Source organism: Hakea prostrata, chromosome 4 (genome assembly GCF_041222555.1).
Source record: "Hakea prostrata isolate BN-2017 chromosome 4, UWA_Hpros_2, whole genome shotgun sequence".
Classification (NCBI taxonomy): Eukaryota; Viridiplantae; Streptophyta; class Magnoliopsida; order Proteales; family Proteaceae; genus Hakea; species Hakea prostrata.
This window is the reverse complement of record NC_142603.1, coordinates 3,293,830-3,320,214: the sequence shown is the minus strand read 5'-3', so window position 1 is coordinate 3,320,214 and position 26,385 is coordinate 3,293,830. Positions and strand designations below refer to the sequence as shown.

General features: G+C 38.3%; 2 protein-coding genes across 2 annotated transcripts; both read left to right on the top strand.

Annotated features, from left to right (window-relative positions):
* The first annotated feature begins 238 nt into the window (after positions 1–238).
* On the top strand, positions 239–5,715 carry LOC149017109 (transcription initiation factor TFIID subunit). Its single transcript, XM_089151428.1, has 6 exons — positions 239–706; positions 819–916; positions 1,407–2,206; positions 4,193–4,331; positions 4,539–4,870; positions 4,958–5,715. Exons 1-6 carry the CDS (start codon positions 301–303, stop codon positions 5,079–5,081), a joined length of 1,899 nt encoding a protein of 632 aa, XP_089007554.1. The 5' UTR covers positions 239–300; the 3' UTR covers positions 5,082–5,715.
* Positions 5,716–6,923: 1,208 nt separating this feature from the next.
* On the top strand, positions 6,924–25,531 carry LOC149017108 (KH domain-containing protein HEN4-like). Its single transcript, XM_089151427.1, has 7 exons — positions 6,924–7,916; positions 14,020–14,460; positions 14,618–14,893; positions 17,680–17,976; positions 18,102–18,274; positions 21,991–22,102; positions 23,034–25,531. Exons 1-7 carry the CDS (start codon positions 7,278–7,280, stop codon positions 23,196–23,198), a joined length of 2,103 nt encoding a protein of 700 aa, XP_089007553.1. The 5' UTR covers positions 6,924–7,277; the 3' UTR covers positions 23,199–25,531.
* Positions 25,532–26,385: the final 854 nt, after the last annotated feature.

Here is a 26,385-nt window from a genome sequence, read left to right as displayed (position 1 = left end):
CCTTTATCCAACAAGGGAACTTGAGATTTGATACAATCATATGTATTTTCCCTTTATTTTTTGGAAGCATGGCCAAATATATGCTACTGTGAATTTTGGTAAATAGCATATCCTTGTGACGATTAATAGATCTTAAAGATTTTACTATTATTCAAACCCAAATAATAATAATAATAATAATAATAACTATTATTCTTTTTCAATTTTTAATAATGATAGGACGAACCCTTGCTATTGGGGGTTTTCAAACTCCGATTGTATAATTTGTATATTGATGGCTTCCCACTCTGATTCAGAGGCATGAAAGCGAAGGGGAGAGAAAAAATGGCGTTGATGGGGGAAGACGGGCGAGGCTACGAGCTTGCGAGAAAGCTGGAGAGTTGTGGCGTGTGGCGTTCATGGTTGGGCGAATCGATTTACAACAGTTTTTTACATTTTCTCACTTCGCCGTCGACTTGGGAAGCTTTCATGAGAACCGATGACTCCAAAACTAGGGCTCAGATCCATCTCCAGCTGAGGGTTCGTGCTCTCCTCTACGATAAAGCCAGCGTCTCGCTCTATCTCCGCTCCCATCCCTCTTCTTCGTTTTCCACCCCTTCATCTTCATCTTCATCTTCGTCCTCATCTTCTGCTGCTTCTTCTTCTTCCTCATCCACTTCGTCTTCTTCTACTGCCGCTGCTTCTGCTTCCAAGCTCAACCCTTTCTGTAAGTCTACCATAAAAATATAATCTATTAGCTACTGCCTTGTGTTGGGTTTTTTATTTGATTCGGTTTGACTTGATCAGATTCGGTAATGCGGTTGACGAAATTCTTGCAGACTTACAATTACATGGGGATGATGTGTATCTTTCTTTAGAAGAAAATTCACGCAGTAGGGGTCTTCAACTGCCTGAAGGTTCATCTCCTAGCAATTCGGTACGGTCTAAGGTTTTAATTGTTGCTAGACTTGATTTCATGGTTATTTTTCTACTTCAACTAATTTTACAGTGAATGATCTCAGTTACTCAGCTAAGTTAGTTGCCTTTTTCTGATAAACATTGAGTTTAATAAGTACTTAGTGACTAGCCTTTATTCAAAACAAGAATGAAGAACTAAATAATAAAATGAAATTGCATTACTAATTCATTGGAGCTATTAGTTTAGGGATGAGGAGATGTTCCCAACAGGGATGAAAACCCTGACTTCTAATTTAATTAGGATAAATGTATAATGCCTTGGTGAGTGGCAGTGTAATGCTTCTATCAGGTAACAATGGACTAATTTTTCCCCTAGATATGGTTTGGTTGGACTTTTCCTTTTATTTAAAATTTTAAACATACAGAAATTGGGCTGTAGATAGGATGGATCCCGCTTCTTAATTCTCATATTTTATGCGGTTTGTTGACACTGTTCCTGTATTAAGCAGATCCAATCAAAAGTAGCCTTTGGTGTGGGAATTGATAATATATCGGAGAGTTCTGGGATTGAGGACTTGCCGGAATCCTGGTATAATCAATTTATTGAAAAGCACAAAGATGGCAAAAAAAATATTTTGCCATTTGGGGATCAGGAATTACACAAGCGTACACCTGAAGGAATGTCTACTTACCTCAGACTGCTCAAGAAGCATAAAAGGCAACGACAATCATTCAAGGATGACCCCGGCGTCGGTTTTCGGAATCCCATTCAGGAGAATGTGTCGAACATGCATTTAGTTTCACTTTCAGATGGCAGTAATATGATGGATGATCAAACATCATTTTTCCCTGAAACAATGTTTCCGTTGAACTGTGTGCCTGATAGTGCACTACCTTCCATAAGTAGAGCAGAAGACAATAAAAAAATAGAGTTTTATGGGGTCCTTGACTGCTTACCTCATGTTGTGACTCGGAGTCCTGCAATGATGGAAAGGTTTGGCATAAGGCCTGACTACCTAGGGACAGGATTTGGGAGAAGCAAATATAGGGGAAAGAATGGGCTTGAGCTGAACAGGAAGCCTCTTGGTCAAGAACAAGCATTGCGAATGTCTCAAAAGGTTATAGCTCGTGCATTGCTGACTTTCGGGTTTGAAGGTACAACGGAAGCTTCAGTGGAGGTCTTGTCACAGTTGGTTAGCTGTCACATCTGTAAACTTGGTCGTATATTGAAAGTTATCACCGATAGTTACAGAAAACAGTGGTCTGCCATTGAAATTCTCAAAATGTTCCTCCAGACAGCTGGGTACAGGTTAGTACATTTCTTAGTAGCTCAAGTGCTGTTTGGTGCTTCCTTTTTTGTATTGTGCATTTCTTTTGTACTTGTTCAGTTATTCCAAGTCCTTGAAATTTTATCCGATCAATATTATCTTGAAGAGAATGTTTTGCAGACACAAAAGGAGGTATGCGTTCAACTATTAAAAAACTTAGGACCAGGATTCTGATGCAGGATGTATTTATGCAAGCTTTCTCTTTTTGGGTAGAAACAGTCTAAGCTAGTCGATATCAAAGTTAACTGCTGTAATAGTGTGACATTAGATAGAAAGAAAGTTGGTTCTTCTGTGGGGCTAAATTCTTAGTGATGTGTGGTCAGGACAACAGTATCTGAGCATTAGTTTTTCATCTGAACTAGAAGCTTGGCATTCCCATTTGGGAATATTCAGATTTCACAGCTAATTAATCACAGCTGTTAGTGATAACTTTATATTGGGTGAGCAAGGAGGGGTGTAAAACATAGAAAGTAGAACCAAAATGAAGCTGTTTGTGTGAGAATCTTGTGGTTCCTGTGCTGTGGCTTCATTGATGCTTCAGCTGAATTATATTGAAAATATATCTGTATGGAGTGAGAAAAAGCGGGAAGTGACATTGAGGGGGAAAGAACTAACAGTGGCTGGAGTAAAAAGACTGTCAAGTGGCCTTATTTAGATTTACTAAGGTGTCACGGACATTGGTATCTTTTGGTAGACTTAGAAAGGTTGGATGTAATCAGCTAGTTTTTTAATACAAGTTTGTAAAATCGATATATCTTAACTTTTCGTCGAATTTATCCTTTTTTCTGATTGAAAAAGGGGTTTGGTGGAGAGGGGAAGAAGGTTAGATTAACTTTGTTTGAGTAGCAGAAGGTGGGTCCTGTGACAGGCTTGCTATGTTTCCTCTCTAAACCCCAATGGCCTTATATTGAATTAATTTTTTTCTCATCTTTTACTTGAAATTTATTGTCTTCTGTTGCTTATTGTGAAAGAAAATATTCTATGATACAAATATTATTTGCTTATCAAAGCAGTAAGGATGTGCTCCACCTTGGTTGCCAAAAGCTTTGCCTTCGCCCATTTTTAACCCAACTGCCAGTTAATGTTCCTTTTTTTTTTTCTTTTTTTTTTAACTGATTTATGGTTGTATGCTTCAATGTTGCGCCTTGTTGTGGCTCTCATGTCTTTAAGGGGTAGTGGAAACAATTCCTTTTTGGCAAGGGAATGGGGTTTAGGAATTGGAAAATGAATACAACCTAGAACTTAAGCCTGAATTGTGTAAACTGAAAGGAAAACACACACACACACGCACTCACACACACACAAAAAAAAAAAACTAATAGCTCCTTGATTATTCACTGCTTGATTTGATGAATGCTGAGTGATTTGTTGGTCAACTGATGAAAGCATGATTCTTCTGTTTAGCTTTATAGTGAATGGTACATTCTTTGCTTTAAGTGTACAACCCTGGATGGACTGAATACTAACATATCTCGTCAGACTTCACCACCAAACAACCCCCCCCCCCCCCCCCCCCCAAAAAAAAAAAAAGCCCAAACCAGAGAGAGACTGAGCAATCATTAATAAGCAGGTACTAAAATAGCTTGAATGGTCATAAACTACAACCCCCTTTGTTATGCATTCCTTGACCAGTAAGGTCTTGCCTGAGTAGCCACCTAGGCTCCAATGTTGGCCAACGCCTTGGCACCATGACTGTGATGGCAAAATTCAGCTTCTCTAAGGATTTTGGAAATATAGTTATCTTTTCACACACAGAGTACTGAATACCAGCTAAGGTCCCAACTCTTAGCTTTGTGTTTTCTATGTTTCCAGTTTGAAAATGAGTCTGCCCCTGGCTGCTGCCAAACAATGATAAGACTTTTTTTTCCTGCTTCAAGTAATATTATTTCTAAAGCCTTAAAATGTTTTTCAACTTAACATACATCTTTTTAAATGCTAGTTTTCTGTTGAAACACTTGCTTCTCCAGTGATCTTGGGGCGTTAGCAGAGTACGCAAAGGATGGTAACAGGACATTCACACAACAAACACCACAGAATCTTAGAGGACTTCAATCAGGGTTCCAGTCCCAGCAGCAGAGCCCCAGTCTACAACCTCAACAGCAACAAGTACGGATATCTATTCTTTAAATTCCTTCCTGTTGTGTGGAAGACTTGATATCTTTGTTATGCTCATCCAACTTATGGTTTAGAGAAATTCAATGAAGTTACCATTCTTCATTCACTGATCTTTGCTGTAAGGGACTGTTAATGCATTATAACCTGTCTCAAATTAGTAACTGTTTCTTTCCTCTTGCAAATTGGCTTCTTCTATAGGTCCCAAGACAACTCCATTCTCACATGCAGATGCAGATGATGCATCCCCAGAATCTGACTTTTCAGCAACAGCAGCAGTTGATGCAGATTAGGAGACGCCAACCATCAACTCCACGCTCTGGTATGAGCATGGATAAAGAGAGACCTCTGATGGAAGTTAAGATTGAGAATGTAACTGAATCACCATTTGATGGGAACTCCATTGTTAATGGTAGGCACCCCCAGATGCAATTTCGGCAGCAGCAACTTGGTGGCATGGCCAATCTCCCTGCTCAATCCAGCCATCAGTTTAAACAATTGACCTCTGTTCAAATCCCTCAACTCCAGACACAGTAAGACCCTAACTAGACTGACTTTGTAATAACAATCTTGATAATAGCCATGCTGGCAGAGTTACTTAAGTTTCTTGGTTCATATAGGAACATGGTCATGGCGAGGCCCCCACCAGTAGTGAAGGTTGAAGGCTTTCAGGAGTTGATGGGTGGAGATGCATCGTTGAAGCATGATTCTGAAGAACACAAGTTAACTTCCCCTTCCAAATAGTATATTCGCATTTTGCTCTTCCATGGCTACATATTTCTTATGGTCATCTGTGATCATGGAATGTGTTCTGCCATGTTTACTTTTTGACAAAACATACATTCATGTATTCTGTTTTATCCTCTACCCTTTCAAAATTATCCGATGTATAGCCTTACTGGGAAAAGAATTTATTTTATTTTACAGTTGTAGTTCCAGAATCTGCTCTTATGAACTATGATCACAGTCATACAAGAATGTTACTTAGTGGGACACAAGAAAGTTCACATGATAACAGGAATTCCATTGTTGGTGATAATGGCTCTCCTTTTTTCTGTTAACAATAAATATAGACATCTTAATTATGCAGATAAGGGACTGACGTTGGTGTAATGGTCGGTGGATCAGAACCATAGCCTGGGGGTATAGCCTCCCAGTGAAAATAGCTGGGGTAAGGCTGCTACGGAAAAAAGCCTCCGCATTCTGCTTGTGTGGAAGTTTTCGACATTGGATTCGGCGGTACATCTTAATCATGCCAGCCTATATAAATGTTTCTATTCTGATTTGGCTAGGGTTTGAGGACTTGATGCTGAGTTTATCATTGTGCTAATCTAATCTTAAATTCACAACACTAATTTCATAGAACTTATTGCCATTTTACCAAAACCAAAAGAGTAAAAAAAGAAGAACTAATCGGTGTTATCTTTTGTGAAGTACCCTACTCTCTACTTCATATGATTGAGTAGCTTCTTCCTAATAGCCTTTTAACTAAGTAATCGATCAGCCAAAGTGAGCAGTGTAGGGGCTTTAAAGACGAAAGGTCAAAAGATAAACAAGATGATAGGAATTCAAAATATCCCTGCTCCAACAAAAGCTCCATGTATGCTGATTAATAAACGATAATAGGAATTTAAAATTTTTTCACTTTGTCTGTTAAATTTCGTAGGGCTAAAAATTCTATTAAGTCCCTAAAAAAGGAGGACAGCTCCTGTACGTTCGGAGAAGATGAGTTGTATTATTATGTTACTTCTATTTTTGAAAGTTTTTATAAACAAGATACTATACTCTTGTGGATTTGTTAGCGGTGATAACCTAAGCTATTATTTGAAGATGATTGTAAGTCCTTGGAGGAGTTGTTTTTTGAGGTTAAAATCAAAAGGGTGGTGTGGGATCTTGATCTAGATAGTGTTTTTAGTCTTAACAGCTTTTCAGACAATTTTTTTCAAAAAATACTAGGACATTATTTTTCGTGACTTTGGGGTTACTGTAAAAACCTTTTTTAGATGTGAAAAACTTCTTAAAGAGGTAAATAATAATTTCATTATTTTGTTCCAAAAAGTGGTGACTACAGTTTCTTTGAATAAATTTGGGCCGACCTTTTTACACTGAACAACTTTTGTTTGCATGAAGTCAGAGATTTTACAACCAAACGGGTATAATTTATCGGATTAGTCTTCTCGGTCTCAAATCTCTAAATTCATGTAACCAAACAGGCCCTTAGAGAACGGTAAGTTTATGTCCTAAAATATTTTTGTTGCAACTAAACCTATTAATATATTGTATTCTTCAGTTAGAGAAGGTGAAATGAGTCTTAAACTTATATTAATTTTTTTTTTTTTTTTTTGTGTAATCGTCTTAAACTTATATTAAGAAAGCTTATAATATATTGTCTTAGGATTTTCTGTTTGTCGTCTTAGGATTATCAACAATTTCTCCTTAAAAAAAAAAAAAAAAATTCAAGCTGACGGGTTCTCCAGCGCACACGGCGCAAAAAGACACGTGCACATGACACGTCACCAAAAGTCAGATTATACGGGAGAGGGTATTACGCACCCTGCGCAGCGATGCAATTGGCGGATGAAAACCTAGGAAATAAAATAGCCGCGGGAGAGGTTGAAGTTTCGAGTTTAGTTTTGTCAGGTGCTGAGCAAGAAACGGAAAATCTACGATAAACATCACAAGCCACTCCTCGCTTGCGAGTTCGAACTTCGAACTTCGCTACTGCAACTCACATTGAGAGATCAATCACTTCGAAGAAAGAAAAAAAAGGCGAAGAGGCGAAGAGGCGAAGCATACGTTGAGTGAAGTCGGATTCCATTCCCTGAAAGGAGAAAGAAGTTAAAAGAAGTCGAATTCGGATTTCGGGGAGTTTTCTCCCTCTTCCTTGCTAGGTTTTAGGGCAGAGGGAGAACCAGAGGAATCTCTGAGAGAGAAAAAAAAATGGAGGGTTCCTTCCTATCTCAATCTGCGAAGCGTCCTTTCTATGACATTTCCGGCGAACAGGAGAGGGATCCTCACAGCGGCCTCAACGGTGCATCCAAGCGCGGCCGCCGTGTCAAACATGTTCCGCCGCCCATTGTCGTATCTCCTGGCCAGGCTGCTTTGCGCCTCCTTTGCCATGTTTCCATGATCGGCGGCGTTATAGGAAAGGCTGGTACTGTTATCAAACTCTTCCAGCAGGAGACTGGCGCTAAGATTCGCGTGGAGGATCCAGTTGTTGCGTGCGACGAGCGCATCATCCTTGTTGTGGCCTCCGTGACTCCGAAGAAGAATTTTAAGTTGAAAGACGACAAGGGCGAGGAAGCAGCTAAGGAATACGAAGTCTCTCCTGCGCAAGAGGCTCTTGTTAAGGTTTTTGATAGGATCCTCGACGTTGAAGCCGAGACGGAGGGTGTCTTCCCTCCTGGGGGAGGTACCGTTTCTTGCAGATTGCTTGCTGCTACCAATCAAGTTGGCTCGGTCATGGGAAAAGGTGGAAAGATTATTGCCAGTATTAGGAAAGAGAGTCGTTCCAAGATCAGCATTTTACCCAAGGAACAGCTCCCTGCATGTGCATCCTCCAATGATGATGTTATAGAGGTATGTCCTTAACTACCTTGGCTCTCGATTTGAATAGATGAGGATATAAAAGAACTTTGTATTCTTGATTATATATTTTTCCCTTGTTTTGCTTTGCATGTCCTATTGAAGCGTGTTAGTTTGCCTTGCGGGCTGTTTGCTCTTAAAAATATGCCGTTTTAAATTGGTTTTGGTTCTCACGGACTTAAGGAAGTAAATAAGACTAGGTTGTTCTGCTCCCCACTGTGATTTAATTCCCATCTGCCGAAGCCTTAAAGTAGCATTCGCCTCTCAACCTTCCGCCATTCTTGTCTGGTTTAAAAGAATTCCAACAAGCTTTCTAACTTGATGACAAGTCTTTGGGAGCTTGCCTATGTTAACTACAATTTCTGTCTATAGATTTGAAGCATGTTACAACCTTTAGAAGATGAGTCAGACCCCATCAAAGTCTCTTTTTTTTGTGGATGCCAATCATATAATGCTGATTGTCTCACTTCTGCTGAACTCATGGCTGAGTTTTTCTCCGCATTGGGAGGGTTTATGCAGAAACACTGCCTTGGACCGGTTCAAACCCGATAGAGTTTTCAGGCAGAGATGAATTGGTCCAATTTGAGTCATGGGTCTAGTAGGATATTAGAAAATATATTATTTGGGGAAATAATGTTAGCAGCTAGTCGAAGGATATTTAGTTTTAAAACAAAAATTTTTGTTTCTTAGTTTGAGTTAGTATCTTAGATGGGGAGTTACTCTTAAATGAGTCTTCTAATTCCTTTATATATGATGTAATTCCCTCATTGGGAGACAAATTGAGTAGGATGCATAGAATACGTATTAGATAGCCTGTGTGGCTGTGTGTGCATATGTGTGCACTTTCTTCTCCACCATCCCCTTTATGTGATTCCTGCTCCCCCCCCCCCTTCCTTTTCCCCTGTTCGTCTGTTTAGTCTTCTGTGAAAGCCCACCATAGCAGTCTATTCTCAGGTCTGCATTGTTAGGTATATTTAGGATGTTTATGTTTTTAGTTGTGGGGCAACATGGGTCCATTATGCTCTATGACACACGGGTACTTAAAATTCTGTGTCGTAGCTGTGCTTGGTGTATCTCGTAAGGCATTAAAATTGCAAGCAATGGAATAATTTAGACCAACTAAAAGTCTTAATTTGTATTTGCCCATTAGATTTACATATGTTCAGATTGCTTTGAAAGGGAAAAATATTTTTCCCCCCCTGCTCTTATTTTGGGTTGGCAGTTGGCACTGATTCAGAATGGGAAATATATGGTGTGGCTGTGATGCAAGTGCTCTTCCATGGATTAGCCTGAAATCATTTGGAAAATCTCAGATAAAAAATTGGGTTCGATGGGTCCTATAGTCTTGTAGCATTTTTTGTAAGTCTTATTATTTGGGAAGAATATATTTTAATCTTCTAATTTGTTTTGTTTGCTTGGTCAGACATGTAGATATTTTTGTTGGTGTTATTTAGTTTCAATTTCATAGTTTCTTTTTTTAAGTTGGCTTTCTGATTGTGCTAGATTTATGTATCTGTGTAAGAGTTTTCTTCAAATATTCAGCGTAATTTGGATGTTAAAATGAATAGATCAAAAAATGAATGGAAAGATTTGGTTTCAAGGGCCCTGTTGTTTCTCCAAGCACCCCCTTCCTGCAGCCTTCTTTTTTTCTCTCTCTCTCTCTCCTTAGTGAGAAACCCCCTTGTTCCTTCCTTCTTCCGAGATTTCCTTATTTCAGTTCTTCCCTTTTCTGTTTTTACAGTGACAGCAGTCTGCAAGGACCATATTGACCCCTTATTTTTTCTCTTTCCTTATCAGATGTAGTGTGTTTGTTGCTCATACCAAGAGAATCAAATCTCCAGAAAATCTAACCTTAGAGTTCCTCCAGCCTTGAGAACCAGCCCAGCAACTAGGAAGTCCCTGAATCTATCAACCAGGTTAATGGTTGCGGAATATTTGAACTTCAGTTGGCTATCTGTGGGAATTGATATTGCTTGCCTCTTTGAGAGAGAAAGGTTGCAGTTTTCCATCCCCAATTCGAGTTGATGGTTCTCGAGTCTGCAACTAGGTCCTCTTTTGCTGGTTTCTGTTTGGGATTGAAATAAAAAGATGGTCAACTCCTTCCATGTTTTTTTGTTCGTTTACTTTGTCTACCCACTCTACCCCACTTTTTATGTTACCCTTCCATTTTGTTATGTACCCTCCCATTGCTATCCTCTATTTTCTTCCAAGTTAGTCCTATATCTTTTCATTAAATGCTCTTTATCTTGCCTTAGTTCCTTCCCATTAGCCTTTCATATTCTGTTTACTTGCAGCCTGCCGTCCCTCCTTAAGTAACTTTGCATGTTATTGGCATTTGTTTTTTGTCACTCAGTTATTGATATTTTGGTTACTTCCCTCCTGATCCCCCTTGAGTAACTTCACATGGTATTGGCATTGGTTCTTCGTCACTTAGGTATTGATATTTTAGGTCAGCCCACAAGTGATCCTACAAGTGGTAACCCAACCTGGATTGCACCAAGTTGGTTTGCGTATGGTTGTCATTGATAACTTCAGTTTGTTAGAGAATTGCCATTTCTGCTTGTAACTTAGGTATTAGTATTTGGTTGGGCCACAAGTGATCTTACAATGGATAGTTTTACCCAGATTGTACAAAGTTGGTCTGGGTATGGTTCATTTTAAGATGTAAATTTTGGCAAATGCAAAAAATATATTTGTTACATAAATAAATGCATTGTGATGGAACCATTTTTAAATGACAAGAGATAAGGAAGAAGGAAGCTAAAAAAAAAAGAATAGAAAAGGCCCTAGTGTTTAGCTTGTCTAGCCTTATTAGTCCCAAAGCCTCCCAGTCCTTTGGACTTGGAAGTGGATGTTGATGTTGATTCATATAGTTGTTGATTTGTTTGTTTGTTTGTTTTTTTTTGGGTGTGTGTGTGTGTGTGGGGGGGGGGTTTGGAGATTAAAATCACCGGGCTTTGTCAATCAGGAGCTTAATGTGATCTAAGTCGTATGAAACCACTCAGCCTATTGAACAGTTTTGGCATCATGAGAAGATATTTCATAGCACTCAACCACACAGTGTTGTGATCATGATCGGAGAAGATCTCTCCATCTCAATTTAGCAAGACAAGACAATGTGCTTATAGAACATAAGGTGTCAAGTCTCGACTCTTGAGTTGTAACTTTGATGACAGGATTATCATTTTTAACATTATCATTTTTAACTTTGTGATTTCAACTATGAACATGTAATGTATTAAACTTGTTTTGAATTTTGAAATTTGGGCATTAATGTACGAATATATGATGTTTGCGTAGCCTATTTTAAGGTTTCACTTCAGCATAGTAATGTCAGATTAGGATTTCAAACTTCAAAGTGGAACTAATATTTAAACTACTTTAGGTGGTTGACGTGCCAACCACCATGTAGTGTCCTTGTCGATGTATTTGACTAGTAAATATTTTATTATTAGAATTTCAGAAGGCCCAATTATTCTATACATGGCCATTGTACATGTAGGCAACTGAAGAGGTGTTCTTTCTGCTTGCTGAGAAGATGAGTACTTTCAAGTTCTAATATTAGGTTTTCCTATATTCTTAAACTGTATGTGTTGAAGATAACAAAATTGATCCCCCTGATTTTTGAGGCACCCTAGATCATTATATGAGGGTTCATGGTAGTCATCGGTTAAAATTAACAAAAAAAAAAACAAGAAGCCTTATTCAAGTTAGATGGAGTCAACTACATGGGTCCTTGCCTTCCAATCAGCTCTATTTGAGGCCGTATTAGATTCAAGGCCTAAGCCATTCATATCCTTTCTCCCCACTTCTCCTAAGTTTATTTTAGGTGTCCCCCTTGCTCTTCTAGTTCCTCCTATTTGGATTAAATCCATTCTCTGTACAGTGACATTTAAAAGCCTCTGTAAAATGTGGTTGTGCCACCTCAGTCAATTTTCTCGTTGCTTATCCTTTATAGGAGCTACTATTTTAGCAGCTCTAGTATGATCCTTCCTTACATTATTACTTCTAGTTTTGCCATTCACTCATCTTAACATCTTCATTTCTTTTCACACTGAGTTTGTTCATGTGATGTTTATTAACAGCTCAATGCTTTGCACCATACATCGTAGCTGATTGTACAACAGTCTTATATTGTTTTCCTTTGAGCTTTAAAGGAATATGTTAGTCACACAAAATGTTGGAAACCTCTCTACATCCACCCTATTTTAGTTCTTTCGGAAACATCCTCCTCTATATCACCACATTTATTTATGATTAAGCCATGTTACCTGAAATAATCGCTTCGTGAAATCTTCTCATCAAGTTTCAACACCTCGTCATTCATCCAATCACAACCAAATTACACACTTAATATTCCATCTTCGTTCTACTTAGTTTAAAGCCTTTTAGAGTTGCTCTCCATGATTTCAACTTGGTATCAATCTCAACGAGTGTGTCGTCTACCAATACAAATAATAAGCAAATAGCATACACCAAGTAACATCGTCTTGGACGTACTTGGTTAAATCATCCGTTATAAGTGCAAATAAACTTGGGCTTAAATAGGATCCTTGATGTAGCCTAATTGTGATCGAGAATTCGTCACCTTATTCCCCCACCAGTTTTACACTTGTCATTGAACCAATATGCATGTCTTTAACTATGTCCACATATTCATTTGCAACATTTCTATCCTTTAGTACTTGCTAAATTAACCCTTTAGGGACTCTATCATAGGCTTTTTCTAGGTCAATTAACAGCATATGAAGATCTTTCTTACACTCTATATATGTTTTCACAAGTCTCCTAATAAGGTTAATAGCTTCCATTATAACTCTTCCTTGCATTAGACCAAATTGGTACTCTGTAATAGTGGTTTCATGTCTCAAACAAATTTCAATTACTCCATAATTTCAATGTGACTCATCAGTTTTATGCCTCTATAGTTATACACTTTTGAATATCTCCTTTATTTTTGTAAATTGGAACCATAATGCTTCTTCTCCATTCATATGGCCCTCTTCTTGTGCTTGTAATCTTATTAAACAACTTGGTTAGCCAAACAAGCCCATAGATTCCTAAGCTCTTCCATGCTTTTATTAGGATTTATCAGGAGCTTGTGCTTTGGTTACTTTCATCCTCCAATCTTTGTTGTTACATATTGTGATTCTCCGAATATATGTTCGAAAAGTGGTGCCATTTCAAAGTGTAATCTTTCGAGTCACGGATACTTGAGTATGTTCATTAGTAGGCTAGAGCAATAAACTTTGCATCTCTTCTTGCTGTCTTCATCTCGTAATAGTACTAACCATCTTTACTTGTAATACATCTGATTTGGTCGAGACTCTACTTTTTTATCCCTTATTTTACCTGTCTTATAAGTAGCTTTTTCCTTCCTTAGCGCCTAGCTTATTATATGGGTCTTCATATTTCTTCTCCCTTGCTTTTTCAATACATCTAACATGGTAGTCATCAGTTATGTTTCTATTTCCGTCTAGATATTTCAGAGGGTTCACCAAGAGGAGGTCCTGTATTCTTTGGCCCTATCACCTGGCTCTGGCTCTTCCATGTCATACTTTGTGTATTGTTGTTGTATGTAAGGTAGTATGTAACCTTTAAGAGTGTCTTAGCATGTTCGGATATTCACTGCCTCATTGGTAATGCCTTTGTACATGGCATGGTTGTGAGCTTATGTATTTGTATCATGTGAGTTCTTGGATATGATTGCTGAGTATGCAGCCATTTGAAATTATTTCCTTACATTAATAAATATCATGACATAAGAAAATAGAAGAAGTACCTGTAAAGAAACAGTTAGAGCACTGGATAGCTCTGTTCAAGAATTCCTAGTGTTTCAATTCCCAATCCTCCCCCACCCCCCAAATCGGGTGCCCGCCCATTGGGGTGGGATGAGCATGTTAGGTGGGTCCTTGGCTTATGCCTAATGTTAGCACACTTAGAACATGTAGTTGTGGTTCTATTGTGAAACACCATCACCTTGATCAGCTGACCATGGACTCATTATGAATGTGGATGTAGCACGTCATTTAGCACTATTGTGCGCGAGAGTATTTCTTCCTGTTTCTCACTTGAAAATCGAAAAATGCTTTTGCAGCTCAAAGGAAACATTTTGGCAGTAAAGAAAGCGTTGATAGCTGTTTCCAGTCGCCTTCAAGCTTGTCCACCAACTGAGAAAGCTAGATCAATTGCTAGTGGACCTGAGACAATTTACCGTGGAAGCTTTCCTGATCCTCCTGAAGAGTTTCCTCCAGCTAGGAGTTCATTGGTTTCTCGTACATTAGGCAGCTCTATTGATTATGCATCCAGAGGCCATCCTCTGTCTACTGATGTTGACAGGATCCCCACACTGGATCCAAAGAAGACAGAACAAGAAATTTTGTTTAGGCTCCTCTGCCCAAATGATAAGATTGGAGCTATAATTGGTAAGGGAGGTGTCATTGTCAGGGCATTGCAGAATGAAACAGGAGCTTCCATTAGCTGTGGATCTTCTGTTGTGGAATCGGATGAGCGCATAATCACCATCTCTGCAATGGAGGTTAGTTTAGCTACTTGTATTTGTTATTTTTGTTTTAGCTCTGGTTTTGTATGCTTGTTCTATTTTCTTGTTTTGTTATTCTTTGTTCTATTTTCTTGTTTAGACTTTCTAAAATAGTAATTTTTGTTTATGTTCTAATTGTGCTTTTGTTCTGCAGAGCCCGGATTCAAGGTACTCCCCAGCACAAAATGCTCTTCTTCGTGCTTTCACTAGGATACTAGAGTCTGGCATGGATAAGGGGCTAGAACCATCACCATCTAAAGAAGCTCCTGTTTCAGCTCGTCTTCTAGTGCCATCTAAAGAAGCTGGATGTTTGCTGGGTAAGGGAGGTATAATAATTTCAGAAATGAGGAAGGTAACCGGTGCTGGAATACGAATAATTGGTGGAGACCAGGTTCCAAAATGTGCCTTGGAGAATGATGAAGTAGTACAGGTTCAACACTGCCTCTGTGCTTCTGTTTCTGTGTTTTAGGAAAAATAAAGTATGCAATTGGTTATTTAGTTTTAATATCATTTTTGGGTTATAGTTAAGTATGCATGGTGGGGAAATCACTTATTGTGCTAATCCTAGTGCTAGGGAATCTGAAATTGAGTCAGAAGGAGAGATGGTGTAAGTGTAACTAGTCTGAACTAATGGGTAGATGCAATATTTTCTATATCATAATTTTTGTAACTTAACTGTAGTTTGTACCTGATGCGTTCTGTATTTTTGGTTGACTCTGGAAAGGGAAATGCTCTTGTGAGAATCTCATTGTTAAAATTTTGTTTTCAAGTTGAGTTATAGGAATTTTGAGCCTGAGACTAAGTGCTACTGTTAAGTTAGAAGGGTATTTTAGTCCTAATAGTTAAGTTTTAAAATCTTTGGGGTACTGTGGTATTTCAGTAATTGTACTATTTTATCATTATTGTACTAGTTCATTGTTATCCGTAGTCAGTCTCTTTAGATAGGACGGATGTGTAATTAGATTATTCTATTCTAATTGCTGACCTAGTAGTTAGGGATATTAAATTTTTACTTGAGTTTGCTTTTGGAGTTATAATCTCAATTGGGCTTTGTTAGGGGATCCTAGCTGGGTATCCTACCTTTAGTTTTAATTTGTTTTCTAGTTCTATTTTGAGTCTTTCAGAATGATTACGAGTCCTTCTGTGAGTTCCAAGAGAAGCTTTGTATAAAGACTATGACTTTTCTTTCATGAGAGCTTTGGTGCAGTTTAGCAATCAGCATTGTGCACAGGATTGACACCCCAAGCCTGATGTCATCCTTTCTCTTTTCTTCCTCCCAAAACCATCTTCAACCATTCAAGCTGCTGTCCCAGTTTTTCTGCAACAACAGTACATTTACCACACCCCCAGTACATTGCTTCTTCTGATCCTCTACCTTTACAAACCCTAACTCTCTCTCCCACATTTTAAAAAATCATTTTCTACAAGCCCTAGCCCCTACAAATCCATGACTACATCAAGCTGTGTTGGATGCAGATGGAAAGTAAAGAAAATGGAATCTATAATAGAAAACTAAAGAAGAGAAAATTGCCTTGATGTTAGGTTGTCAATTGAAAAGAAAAGAAATAAGACTTTTTACATTTGATTTACTGAAAGTTGTGGGACCTGTGTCAATATTTACTGTTCACATAAGTTTCAAGAGAAAGTGAATTGTGTTGCCAAAATGGCTAGACTTGTCTTGAGGGTGACTGAAGACATTTTAACCACTCCCAAGACAAAATTAAGAAATTGCAAAGTCATATCCCTATGTCTTTCCAAACAGCATGAAATGTTCAAGTAAACAGTAACCCTGTATATATTTAAATTTACATTTTCTGTCAAGTTACAACCAAGTATAACCTACATGACTATTCCATTGCAAGATATGGAGTAATGAGTAACTTGTATGTTACCAAACTCATTTCATTTTTCTTTTTGTGGATGGGATATGCTTCTTATGCCCAATAGAACTGTCAATTAAATAGTGGATATACTTAGATATTCAAAATAGTACATGCCTCATATCTTTAGGTCGGACTAGGGTTTCAGATCTTTGAGCCTGTGCTGCAATATTAGTTGGTGACTAAAAGTTCAGTGAGTAGAAGTAGTTAGGGGAAATCTAGTATTAAAACAACAGAAAATAGTATATTAGTAGAATTAGAATGGAAACAAGTTAGCAAAGTTAGCAAGCTCTAATAGGAGAAGAAATTGTAACGGAGATGATAGAATTATAGTAGGTCTGGCATGAAGCTTTAGATATTGTATCTGACCTGAAGTTTGTATTATATGGTGCTTCAATAATGGTATTTGATTATGATAATGAAGAGCACTAATAGAACACATGCTCACTTGACAGAAGTGACAGAACCCAGTGAATAAAGACTGAAGTCAATCATATTTGGGTGAATTAATAATTGAAGATCTAACACATCAATGTGACTGAAAACTAGATAGATCAATGCCTTTAACCTGCAGATCATGTACTTCAGAGGTTAGTTTTTGATGATGGGATCTGTTGACCGTGATGGTGAACATAATTAGTAACTTTATAAAACAAAATTTGGAGACTTGAAAGAAACAGGAGTTATTGGTGCAGACCACACTAAATATAGAGGGTTATTCAAATCCAATATAGAAGTCCTGTTTTGTCTGAGGATGTGGATTGAATGAATGAACAGATGAAATCCAGAAGTTGACTATGAAACTAAGTCTCGATTATCCTGTGCTAATGAAATTAGGACCAAAGAACCAATAAGATTTTCTAACTCTTAATTTTTTGCACAAAGTTTTAATTCCCATATTAAAATTCGTATGCTCTATACAACTAAAAACTTGGCCTTATAATTGAGTCAAATCAACTACAAGTAGAACACAAGAAAATAGAAGACTCCAGCCATTAGATTTCATAATGGAGCTTATTCTTGTCATGCTTTTTTGTCAACAAATACTTGTTCTATGTTTTGTTGCCTTGGAGAATTTGACTGTATATGCCTTACATTGAAAAGAAACTTGGTCTTCCACTCCTCCACATATGTGCACATTCAGAATTATCATTCAACAATATTTGAACTATTTGATGTAATGCATATTATTGGAACATCACTCATCTCATATTGAAATATCTTTACGGTATATAATGGCAAAAATGGCCACTATCTGAGACTCTTATATTACCAGAATATATAAAAGTGGAAGTATAATCTTGTTTACTAAAGGAGGAAGTTTTGACTGCTGCAGATTACTGGAGAGTTTAACAATGTTCAGGATGGTTTGCTACTAGTTAGTGGACGATTGCGAGATAATCTTTTCCCAAGTGAGATGCTACAAAGCTCTGTGGTTGGGAACTACTCCTCTGTCATCCCTGAGATTAGTCCTTATGGAAGAACGAGAGAGCCTACTTCTCCCAGGATGTACCCATCTGTGGGCCTTTCTCATGATATTGATCGAAGAACTTCCCTAAAGCACAGTATTGATCATCTTGGACTTCCCCATAGCTTTGAGCGTCCACCTTCACCAAGGTTATGGACATCACAGGTAAAATCTTCTGCATCTACTGTTTATTTTGGGGAGATTATTATTATTATCACCATATTTATTATGTTCAATGTAATGGGGGTCATTGGATCACCCACACAATGTGTGATTGTATTTGGATGCAGGGTGTTGGTGTGGGGAATCCAAGGAGCTTCACTGACATTGGTATTCCCCCAAGAGGCTTCGGCGATATTCTCAGTTCCTCGAGGGGCTTCACTGATGACGTCAATCCCTCAAGGGGCTTCACTGACATTGGTAAAGGATTGACAACTTATAGAGGTGGCCTAGAACTTGGCAGGTTAGTATGACATGTCCTAACTGCTTTTTCTTCCACCTTTCTCTTCTTCTTTTTTTTTTTTTTGGGGGGGGGGTGGAGGGTAAGGTGGTGCTGCATCAGTCAAAGGTGGCAAGAAAATATTGAACAGAAATAACTACTGTCTGCTAGCCTTTTTGTTCTAGTTGGAATTGCAGGCTTTTGGTCTTTTTTTCTTTTTTTGGGCATCATCCATGATAAGCAGGATATTGCTAGTTGTCAGTTTCAAGATGATTAGTGATAGTTGTTCCCCAAAAAAGTTGGGAGATTCCATAGTTGCATCAGTTTTGCTTTACAATTTTCTGGTTGCAGTTTTTTGTCTCTTAAGTATAGTATTTGTTTTCAAACAAGTCCATAAATAGGCATGTAAAGCTATAACTCTATAAGTCACCATACATTGAAAAATAGATATTTTTAGTTTCTGACCGTTAACTGCGTTTGGATGCAGTGCTGTCAGTTTAGGAGGTTTTGTCAAGGGAATCTTGGTGGATTCCTCTTTACAGGGACACAGTGGGTGGGTTCCGGCAACCCTTTTCTCTTTGTTGTGAGCCCTTGGTAGTCCTATTTATGTGGGAATTCTGAATTTAGTTATAACTTTATAATCTGGGATCTTTTCTGATATTTGATCTGCATCTTGCTGGAATCTGGATCTTTTCTGATATTTGATTTACATCTTGCTGGTTCTAATTTCCCCCAGTAAAAGCATCAGAACTTTTTCCCCCCTTGGTTCTATTCACATCCAACTGCTATTAGTCCATAGTTCTGATTCTTCTGAACAAGTTGCTCTTCTGTTGCTTATTCCATAAACCATCTATTACACCCCTGGTTTCTCTGGAGTTTCTTGGGAGGTTTTGCTGATTAGCGGACCTCACCAGAGAGACCACTCTTTCAGGGGTCCAATTCAAACTCATCACGCAACTTAAGATATTCAATTTCTCCTATTTTACCTATATTTACCTCTATCAGTTCCATTTTTATTGTTCAGTTTAGCCCTCTCTCTCTCTCTCTCTCTCTTTTTCCCCTTTCTTTGGTCCTGTCCTTGTCTTGTATCAGAGATCTCTGAGTTTCTTGGATTTTGCGTCAAGAACCTTGTAATTTGACAAGTGTTTCAAGTTTATGCAATTTTTTCTTTGGGTAGCCTAATGGAGGGAATAGAGCCAAAATATGCACTTTAGGCTGCTTCACTGTTTTTCTTTTTCCTTTTGTGGAGGATCAGGGGACATCAGGTTTGCCTTTGTGGGGTTCTGACTTAAGTTTGCGACTGACTCAATTCTAATTTTATAAACCTTGCATTATTGTGTTGGTTTCATAATTTGTTCAACTCACAAGCAAATTTTTAGTTGTCGAGGTTCATTCCAATCGTTCTCTCAAGATTGTGTCCTGGATGAACTATTTACTCTCTCAAAAGTGCATCTTGGATGGATTATTTACTCCCTGTTGATTGACTTGTAGACTTCTCGACCCTGGTCCCAGGGGTATAACCAACATAAGAATTTTAATTTATTATCTCAAGAGGTGTTATTAGTGGACACTGTGAGAAAGATATTGATGGAATAGTCATCCCTTTGCTGTTGCTCTTGTTATCATAGTGAGCAATGGAATGTGCATGGGTAGCTTTCCCAAGATACTGATGTCATTTTTATAGATACAATGGTTAACCTACCGTGGAAGACTATAAGCACCATGCCACTATGGTAGCAAGGTAGAATTTCAGGTAAAGAATATTTTTTCTGCTTTTGACTTTGAGTACAACCACCACCACCATGACCCCATCCCAACTCAATGTGGTTGATGCATGGACCCTTAAGGGTTAAGTAAAAGTGACGAGAAGCAACAACAATAAATTTATGCATTTATGAAGATATCTAGGATACACAGTCAAGGTAGCATTCTTGGAACCTCTCTTTATATGGGATCAGCGGCACAGTTCCTAGTCTCCCAAACAGCTTCATCAGCACACTTCTGGGCGTCCATTCCTTGCACATGCGTATTCTTTCTTACTACTTCAATAGTCAAATTAGGCCTACCCCTACCTTTTTTAGCCCCATCTGGTCGGATCTGATCACTTCCTTACAGGTGCCTCTAACAGCCTCCTTTGGACATGCCTATACCACCTTAAGCAGCGTTCTCATCTTGAATTGGTGCAATTCCCAGGATGTAATATAATTATTCCTCACTCTTATCTCTCCTGGTCTTGTGATGTGAACCAGGATCTAGGATTTTAGAGGGGAGGGGGACTGTTGTTACTTGTTACCATAGGAATGAATGGGGAATGAAGGAGGGCTGCGTGGGGCTTAGGTAGGTGGGACTGGGGGGGGGGTTAAACTTACTTGAAATGGGGATTCAAAATTTCTGTAGTACTTGAAGATAGGCTGCTGGAAATTGAAGATAATTGTAGGATAATCACTTTTGTAGCCACCGGAGGCTTCCCCTAAGGAAACCCATGATTCATCTTACCACAAACTCTCAATCAATGTGTATTAATTCAATTCAACTTGCTGATTATAGATTCTGAAGGCTTATTTATAGCTTCTGAAAAGAAAATACAATAGGACTCAACTTAAGATGCCAATATGGATTCTAAGTCGCAATCCAATTCTAATTAAAACTTTCACTACTTCAACTTGTACAAAGACCCTTCCTTGCCTACTCTGCAGAGTTCCAATTTAAATTCTAAGAGTATATGTTGGTTCCTTGCAAAGATTAGAACAACCATAATGGACTCTTTCACAAATTAGGAATCCAACCCTAATGAGGACTCTTCAACGACTTACAAAATAATTACTCAGTTTGAAAAATAGATTAGATCTGGGGTCCCACTAACATGCTGGACTCAATGACACCCATAGTTGTCCTCCATGGATTTTTCCTTCTAAAATGACCAAAATACCCCTGGTGTGATTAGGGGCTGTAGGGTTTAGGGAAGTAACCCTATGCCCTATGCTGCCCCTGGAAATGGTTTACATCATTTTGCCACACGTTCTTCTCATTATTCTCATCTTTGCTACACTTATTTTGTTCATGTGGCTCCTCTTGGTTGCGCAACATTCTACTCTATTGGTCATAGCCGGTCTAATAACTGTCTTGTAGAAATTTCCTTTGGGCTTAATAGGCTTACATATGTTAGATAATGCACCTGTAGCACCTGTCCACTTCAACCATCCTACCTTATATCCTCTGAGGTACATTGTCATCTATATCACCCTCATTGTTAATAGTAGTGACCAAGTACCTAAAACATTACTTTGCGGTAATCTTTTGATCTTCAAGTCTCGCAACCTCATTGTTTCTCAAAGTTCGACTGAAGTTTCACATAGCTCCATCTTTGCATTGATCCTTTCTGTAATCTCTTCAACCAAAACAATGTCATCACCAAATAGCATAAACCAAAGTACCTCATCTTGTATGTGGCTAGTAAGATCATCCTTTACGAGTGCAAACAAATAGGGGCTTAGAGCTGACCCTTGGTGTAACCTGATTGTAATGTTTTTCTTTTGAGTGTTCTTTGGGGAAAAAATGCTAGGGGCAGGCTGGCAAAGGCTCTGGCATGGCCTCGAAATGTACCTCTAACTTAAGTAATTATTGTTGCATCACGTACTTTAATAAAAATTAGTATTTATCCAGAAAGCACATATAGGTATTGGAAGTTTTTAGTAGACCTGTACACTTACTAATTCATGCTGTTTAAACTGTGTTTGCAGTGGAAGCAAATCTGCAATAGTGACAAATACAATTATGGAGGTCATGGTTCCCGAACATGTTCTTGGATCTGTATATGGAGAAAAAGGTAGCAACCTGAGTCGTTTAAGACAGGTAAGTTTTGGTCTTTATTTCTTGCCTTCTTTGTGGTTGTTCTGTGTTTATCTTGGAGATTTTTATTTAACATTTCATCAAAACAGCCTCTCAGCATAAATTGCTGAGGTAAGGCTGCATAGGAAATTAGCCTTCCGGATTCTGCTTGTGCATAACCCCTTGAGCACCCAGTTCGCGCCTTTTATTATTATTTAATATTTATGTCTTTCTACACCTTAAGTGCTCGCTCAGAGTGTATTCCACCATAAACTTCTAGCATCGTTAAGCCACAGAAAAGCCTGATTTGTATTCTCCAATCGCAAAATCACCTGATACTGAAAAAACATTTATGTAGAATGTTGGAAAAACTTTTAGGAGGAACCAATTTATTGGTTATTGCCGTTAAAGAAGCCTAGGTCAGTGTAGGATTGGCTGCTGGTTTAGATGTACCTGAACCTATAACTGAGTGTTTTTATCCACAGCACCGTTGCTATTTCACCTGCAAGCTCTGTGAGAAGGTTGCCAATAAGGTTGTCCAATGATAAATGGGATTTACCAAGAAAAAACCGAAAATGAAATGAAAAGAAACACAAACACCTCAACAAGGAAGAAAAAGAGAAGACACTGAAAACTTGGATCATTCTTTTACTTGACTAGCCAATGCCTTTCTCACACCTAAATTACCAAAAGCATTATTTCTGTTTGACCTACGAGGTTCCTTTAGATGTCAATTAGCTATCTGATGATAAATGGAATATTTAAAGAGGAATAGAAAGAAGGAAACAAGACAGGGAACACCAAAATAAAAGAGCACTGAAAACACAAGTCATTTACTTGACTAGCTTAATGCCTTTCTCTACCAAAAAATCAATGTCTGCTCCCAATGTCATTTATCAGACGATATCCTTTCTATAATTCAAACTTTATTGAGCTGTATTTCTCCTGGTATTAGATTTCGGGGGCCAAAATCGTAGTACATGAACCTCGTCCAGGCACAAGTAATGTGATGATCATCATATCTGGAACCCCTGAGCAGACCCAGACAGCACAGAGCCTACTCCAAGCTTTCATCTTGAATGGACAGTCATCACCAGATCATCGTTCGCAGCGATTTTGATCAGTAGTGGGAAGAAGGCCCCAACAATTTCCTGCTTTGCTTGTTTCAACAGATATTGATGGTGTTGTTAAGCGTTGTGGGTTAATTTTAGACATGAGATTATTTAAAATATTTGACACCTTTTTCTTCTTTTAGAGCGCTCAGTGTGACAATCTTTTAATATGACATCTTTGGAGCCTTTTATTACTAGAACGTTGTCTGAGAAAATTTATGAATATGAAATTAAAACAGTGGCCCCAAATTAACATTCACACCTCCATTAGTAGGATCCTGAAGGAGGATGCAATTTGCGATTTGGGTATGATGTAGACTGTTCCTTGGGTTAATTGATGGATTGAAGAGTAGAGGGTGAAGTGTGAGAGTTTTGTTCATTTTTTTCTCAAAGTTTATAGTCATTATTATTTTCAGATGAGTATTCATTATTACATTCATTAAGATGGGAGAAACAGAATTTTATTCTGAGACACGGACACACCTCAACTACAAACATTGAGTAGAATTAGCTCGTTGCGAAAGCATACACTTCCACAACATGAATGAAGCATACTTGAAAGGATTGAACATGATTAGGATAGCATAGCAATTTAACCTCTCTGTAATATAGGACCATCACATTCAGGAGCCAGACCTCCAAAAGTTCGATTTGGCTACTCAGTGGACACATCTGTTGACTATTAATTATCTGTTTTAGTGTGGATATGGCATTAGCTTAATTTGTTGGGACTACGGGGAACCAATAAAACATCCAGAACCTTTTAAAAACTGAAAATATAGGATAGGAAAATGGCTTCCACTCAAAAACAATCCACAAAAGAAAAGGAACAGGAAAATGGCCTTTGCCTATATCATTGCTGGATTCGTGTAATTGTAACACTGACTCAACACCAGTCTTGACTAAGCAATGGTGTCAATGTAGAAACAGAAATGAAAATAGAAACCTAAACCATCTTGTTAAACCAAGCTGCTCAGTTTTGAGTATGGACTTAAGATCATCTGATGACCTTTATAAATCAAACCCATATCATACTAGACTCTACACCCACATGTCTTTGTTGAGCATTGCAAGAAGAGTTGAACAATATGGAATTTGACATTGTGGGACTGTGGCTGGTGGTAGGTTGTAGCTTGTCAACCCTTTCGTTTCAGCAGGTTATGCTCAAATTCATTTTAATGAAACTACGAACGAGCTGAAACTGATTATGAACCAAAAACAACCGAATTGGTTCCGCTCCAATTGTTATACATTGTACCCTAACAAAACTAATACTATGATAAATAGTAGGTAAAGATTGTGAAGGAGTCCATCCCTAGAAAAAGCAATGGGTGTTTGAATCTCCTTCAATCTTTTCTGTGGTGAGTCAAGTGCTTATGTCTTGCTTTTTAAGTAAGAGATTGGGTTGAAGTTCAGTTTACCCTACTTTATCGAGGCATTTCATTCGAAGTGAGATGCCTAGGAAAAGAGAAACCAAATGACCGACACCATTTTGTTGAGCTGCGATACAAACATAACCCCTCAACCAATTTGGCTCTACTTTGGAGTTAGGCTGAAATACTCAGCACATCTGGGTTTTTGTGGGGAGAATTGAGTCATTGGAGAAGAGGAATCATCCATTATAAGAATTTTAATGCCATGCTGTTATGCAGTGACTGCATTTTGGTAAAGTTTCTTTGGCACTGTCCATTTTGCTGTTCTAGTTTTCTGAAGGATTGGTACAACAGTTGAAACAAGAACTGGAACTGTAAGTGAAGAATATGAATGAATAAATGGTCTTTCTTGCTGTCTTCTGTTGTGTCGATATTCTTCTTGACAAGCAACCAAAATCAGCTATTTGGCCTCAAGGCTTCAATCTGAACTAGATCCATCAGACTTGGTCAAGGAAGTGGTATTACTGAAAGACATCTCATGGTTGGTTTCATGGAGAGTGGAAACCCTAGCCCTAATAAGGTTAAAAAAAAAAAAAAAAAGAGAAGGCAAATTCAGGGAGGCTTCATTGAGCTTAGTGCAGGAAACCCCCTAATTGTTGATTGTAATGATCAGTATCTTTGTGCTGGATACAGCCGTTGGCAGTTCTCATTCATTCCTTCCTTATCTCAGCTGCTTTTGTGAGACCAGGAACAAATCCCCCCTCCCTTTTCTCTCCCTGGCTGTTGTAGTGGTGCATTACACACATCACCAGTTCATCACTCAATAACGTGATGATGATAATGTGGTTGTTGTTTTGCGTCTGTAATTATTTTATTTTGTTATTGATACTGTTGGCAATTTCACGTTGTGTATTGTGTATTCCATCGTTTTTTTTTTACTGAGAAAGGTGTAATATCGAAAACATAGCGTCTCCGTTTGGTTGCGAGTAAAATAAATCAGTCTAACTTAGATAAAGGAGAAAATAATTTTTTTAATAATAAAATGACTGTATAAACAACCAAAGAGCATTATCATATTTGGGAAGGATCCGTTTTGTAAAATTCATCTAATTTTCTCAAATTAACAAGACCTTATGGTGAAGTGAAATTTATCAACTAAATGGTTTATGTTAGTGAGTTTGTTGTGCCAATTACAGGAGACAATGTTTACATCTCCACGTTTTTAGGGGTGGAAAATTCTGACCCCACACTTTTGTGTTCTGTTGATTTCACTCCGCTTCTTTTGAGCTGTATATTTTGGTTAGTTAGGATCCTCTGACCCCTTCTTAAATGTGTGAAGCAAACACAATCCTCTTTCACACGAGTAGAGGATGGTTTACTTTGTCATTGTTCAAATTTATGTCTTCCTAAATGTTTGGTGGAGAGGTGTGAGCGGAATGTGACTATTCAGATTTGGATGTGGTCAAGTCAACTATCTCTTGCAAGATTCAGGTGAGTGTGGAGTTCATTTAGGAGTGGCAATTAGAGTCACATTTCTTCAAAAGATTGATAGAGGTAATGAGATTGTGTGGCTGATTAATTTCATTCTAAACGTTGACAACGTAGTCCGCCTACGAAATGCTTCTTTTGTACTGGATTACGGTTCAACTTCTTCAGTGTTATGCGGTGTTGCCAACGGTCGAGATTGAAATCTCAACTGCATTAAATGCGCAACATTCCCGTCTTGTCTGCTGGATTAACCATGAACATCGAGTAGATTGTTTTAGAAACCTTCGATGACACGCCCCCTCTAAAGCTGTATCTCATTGATCTCAATTCTAAT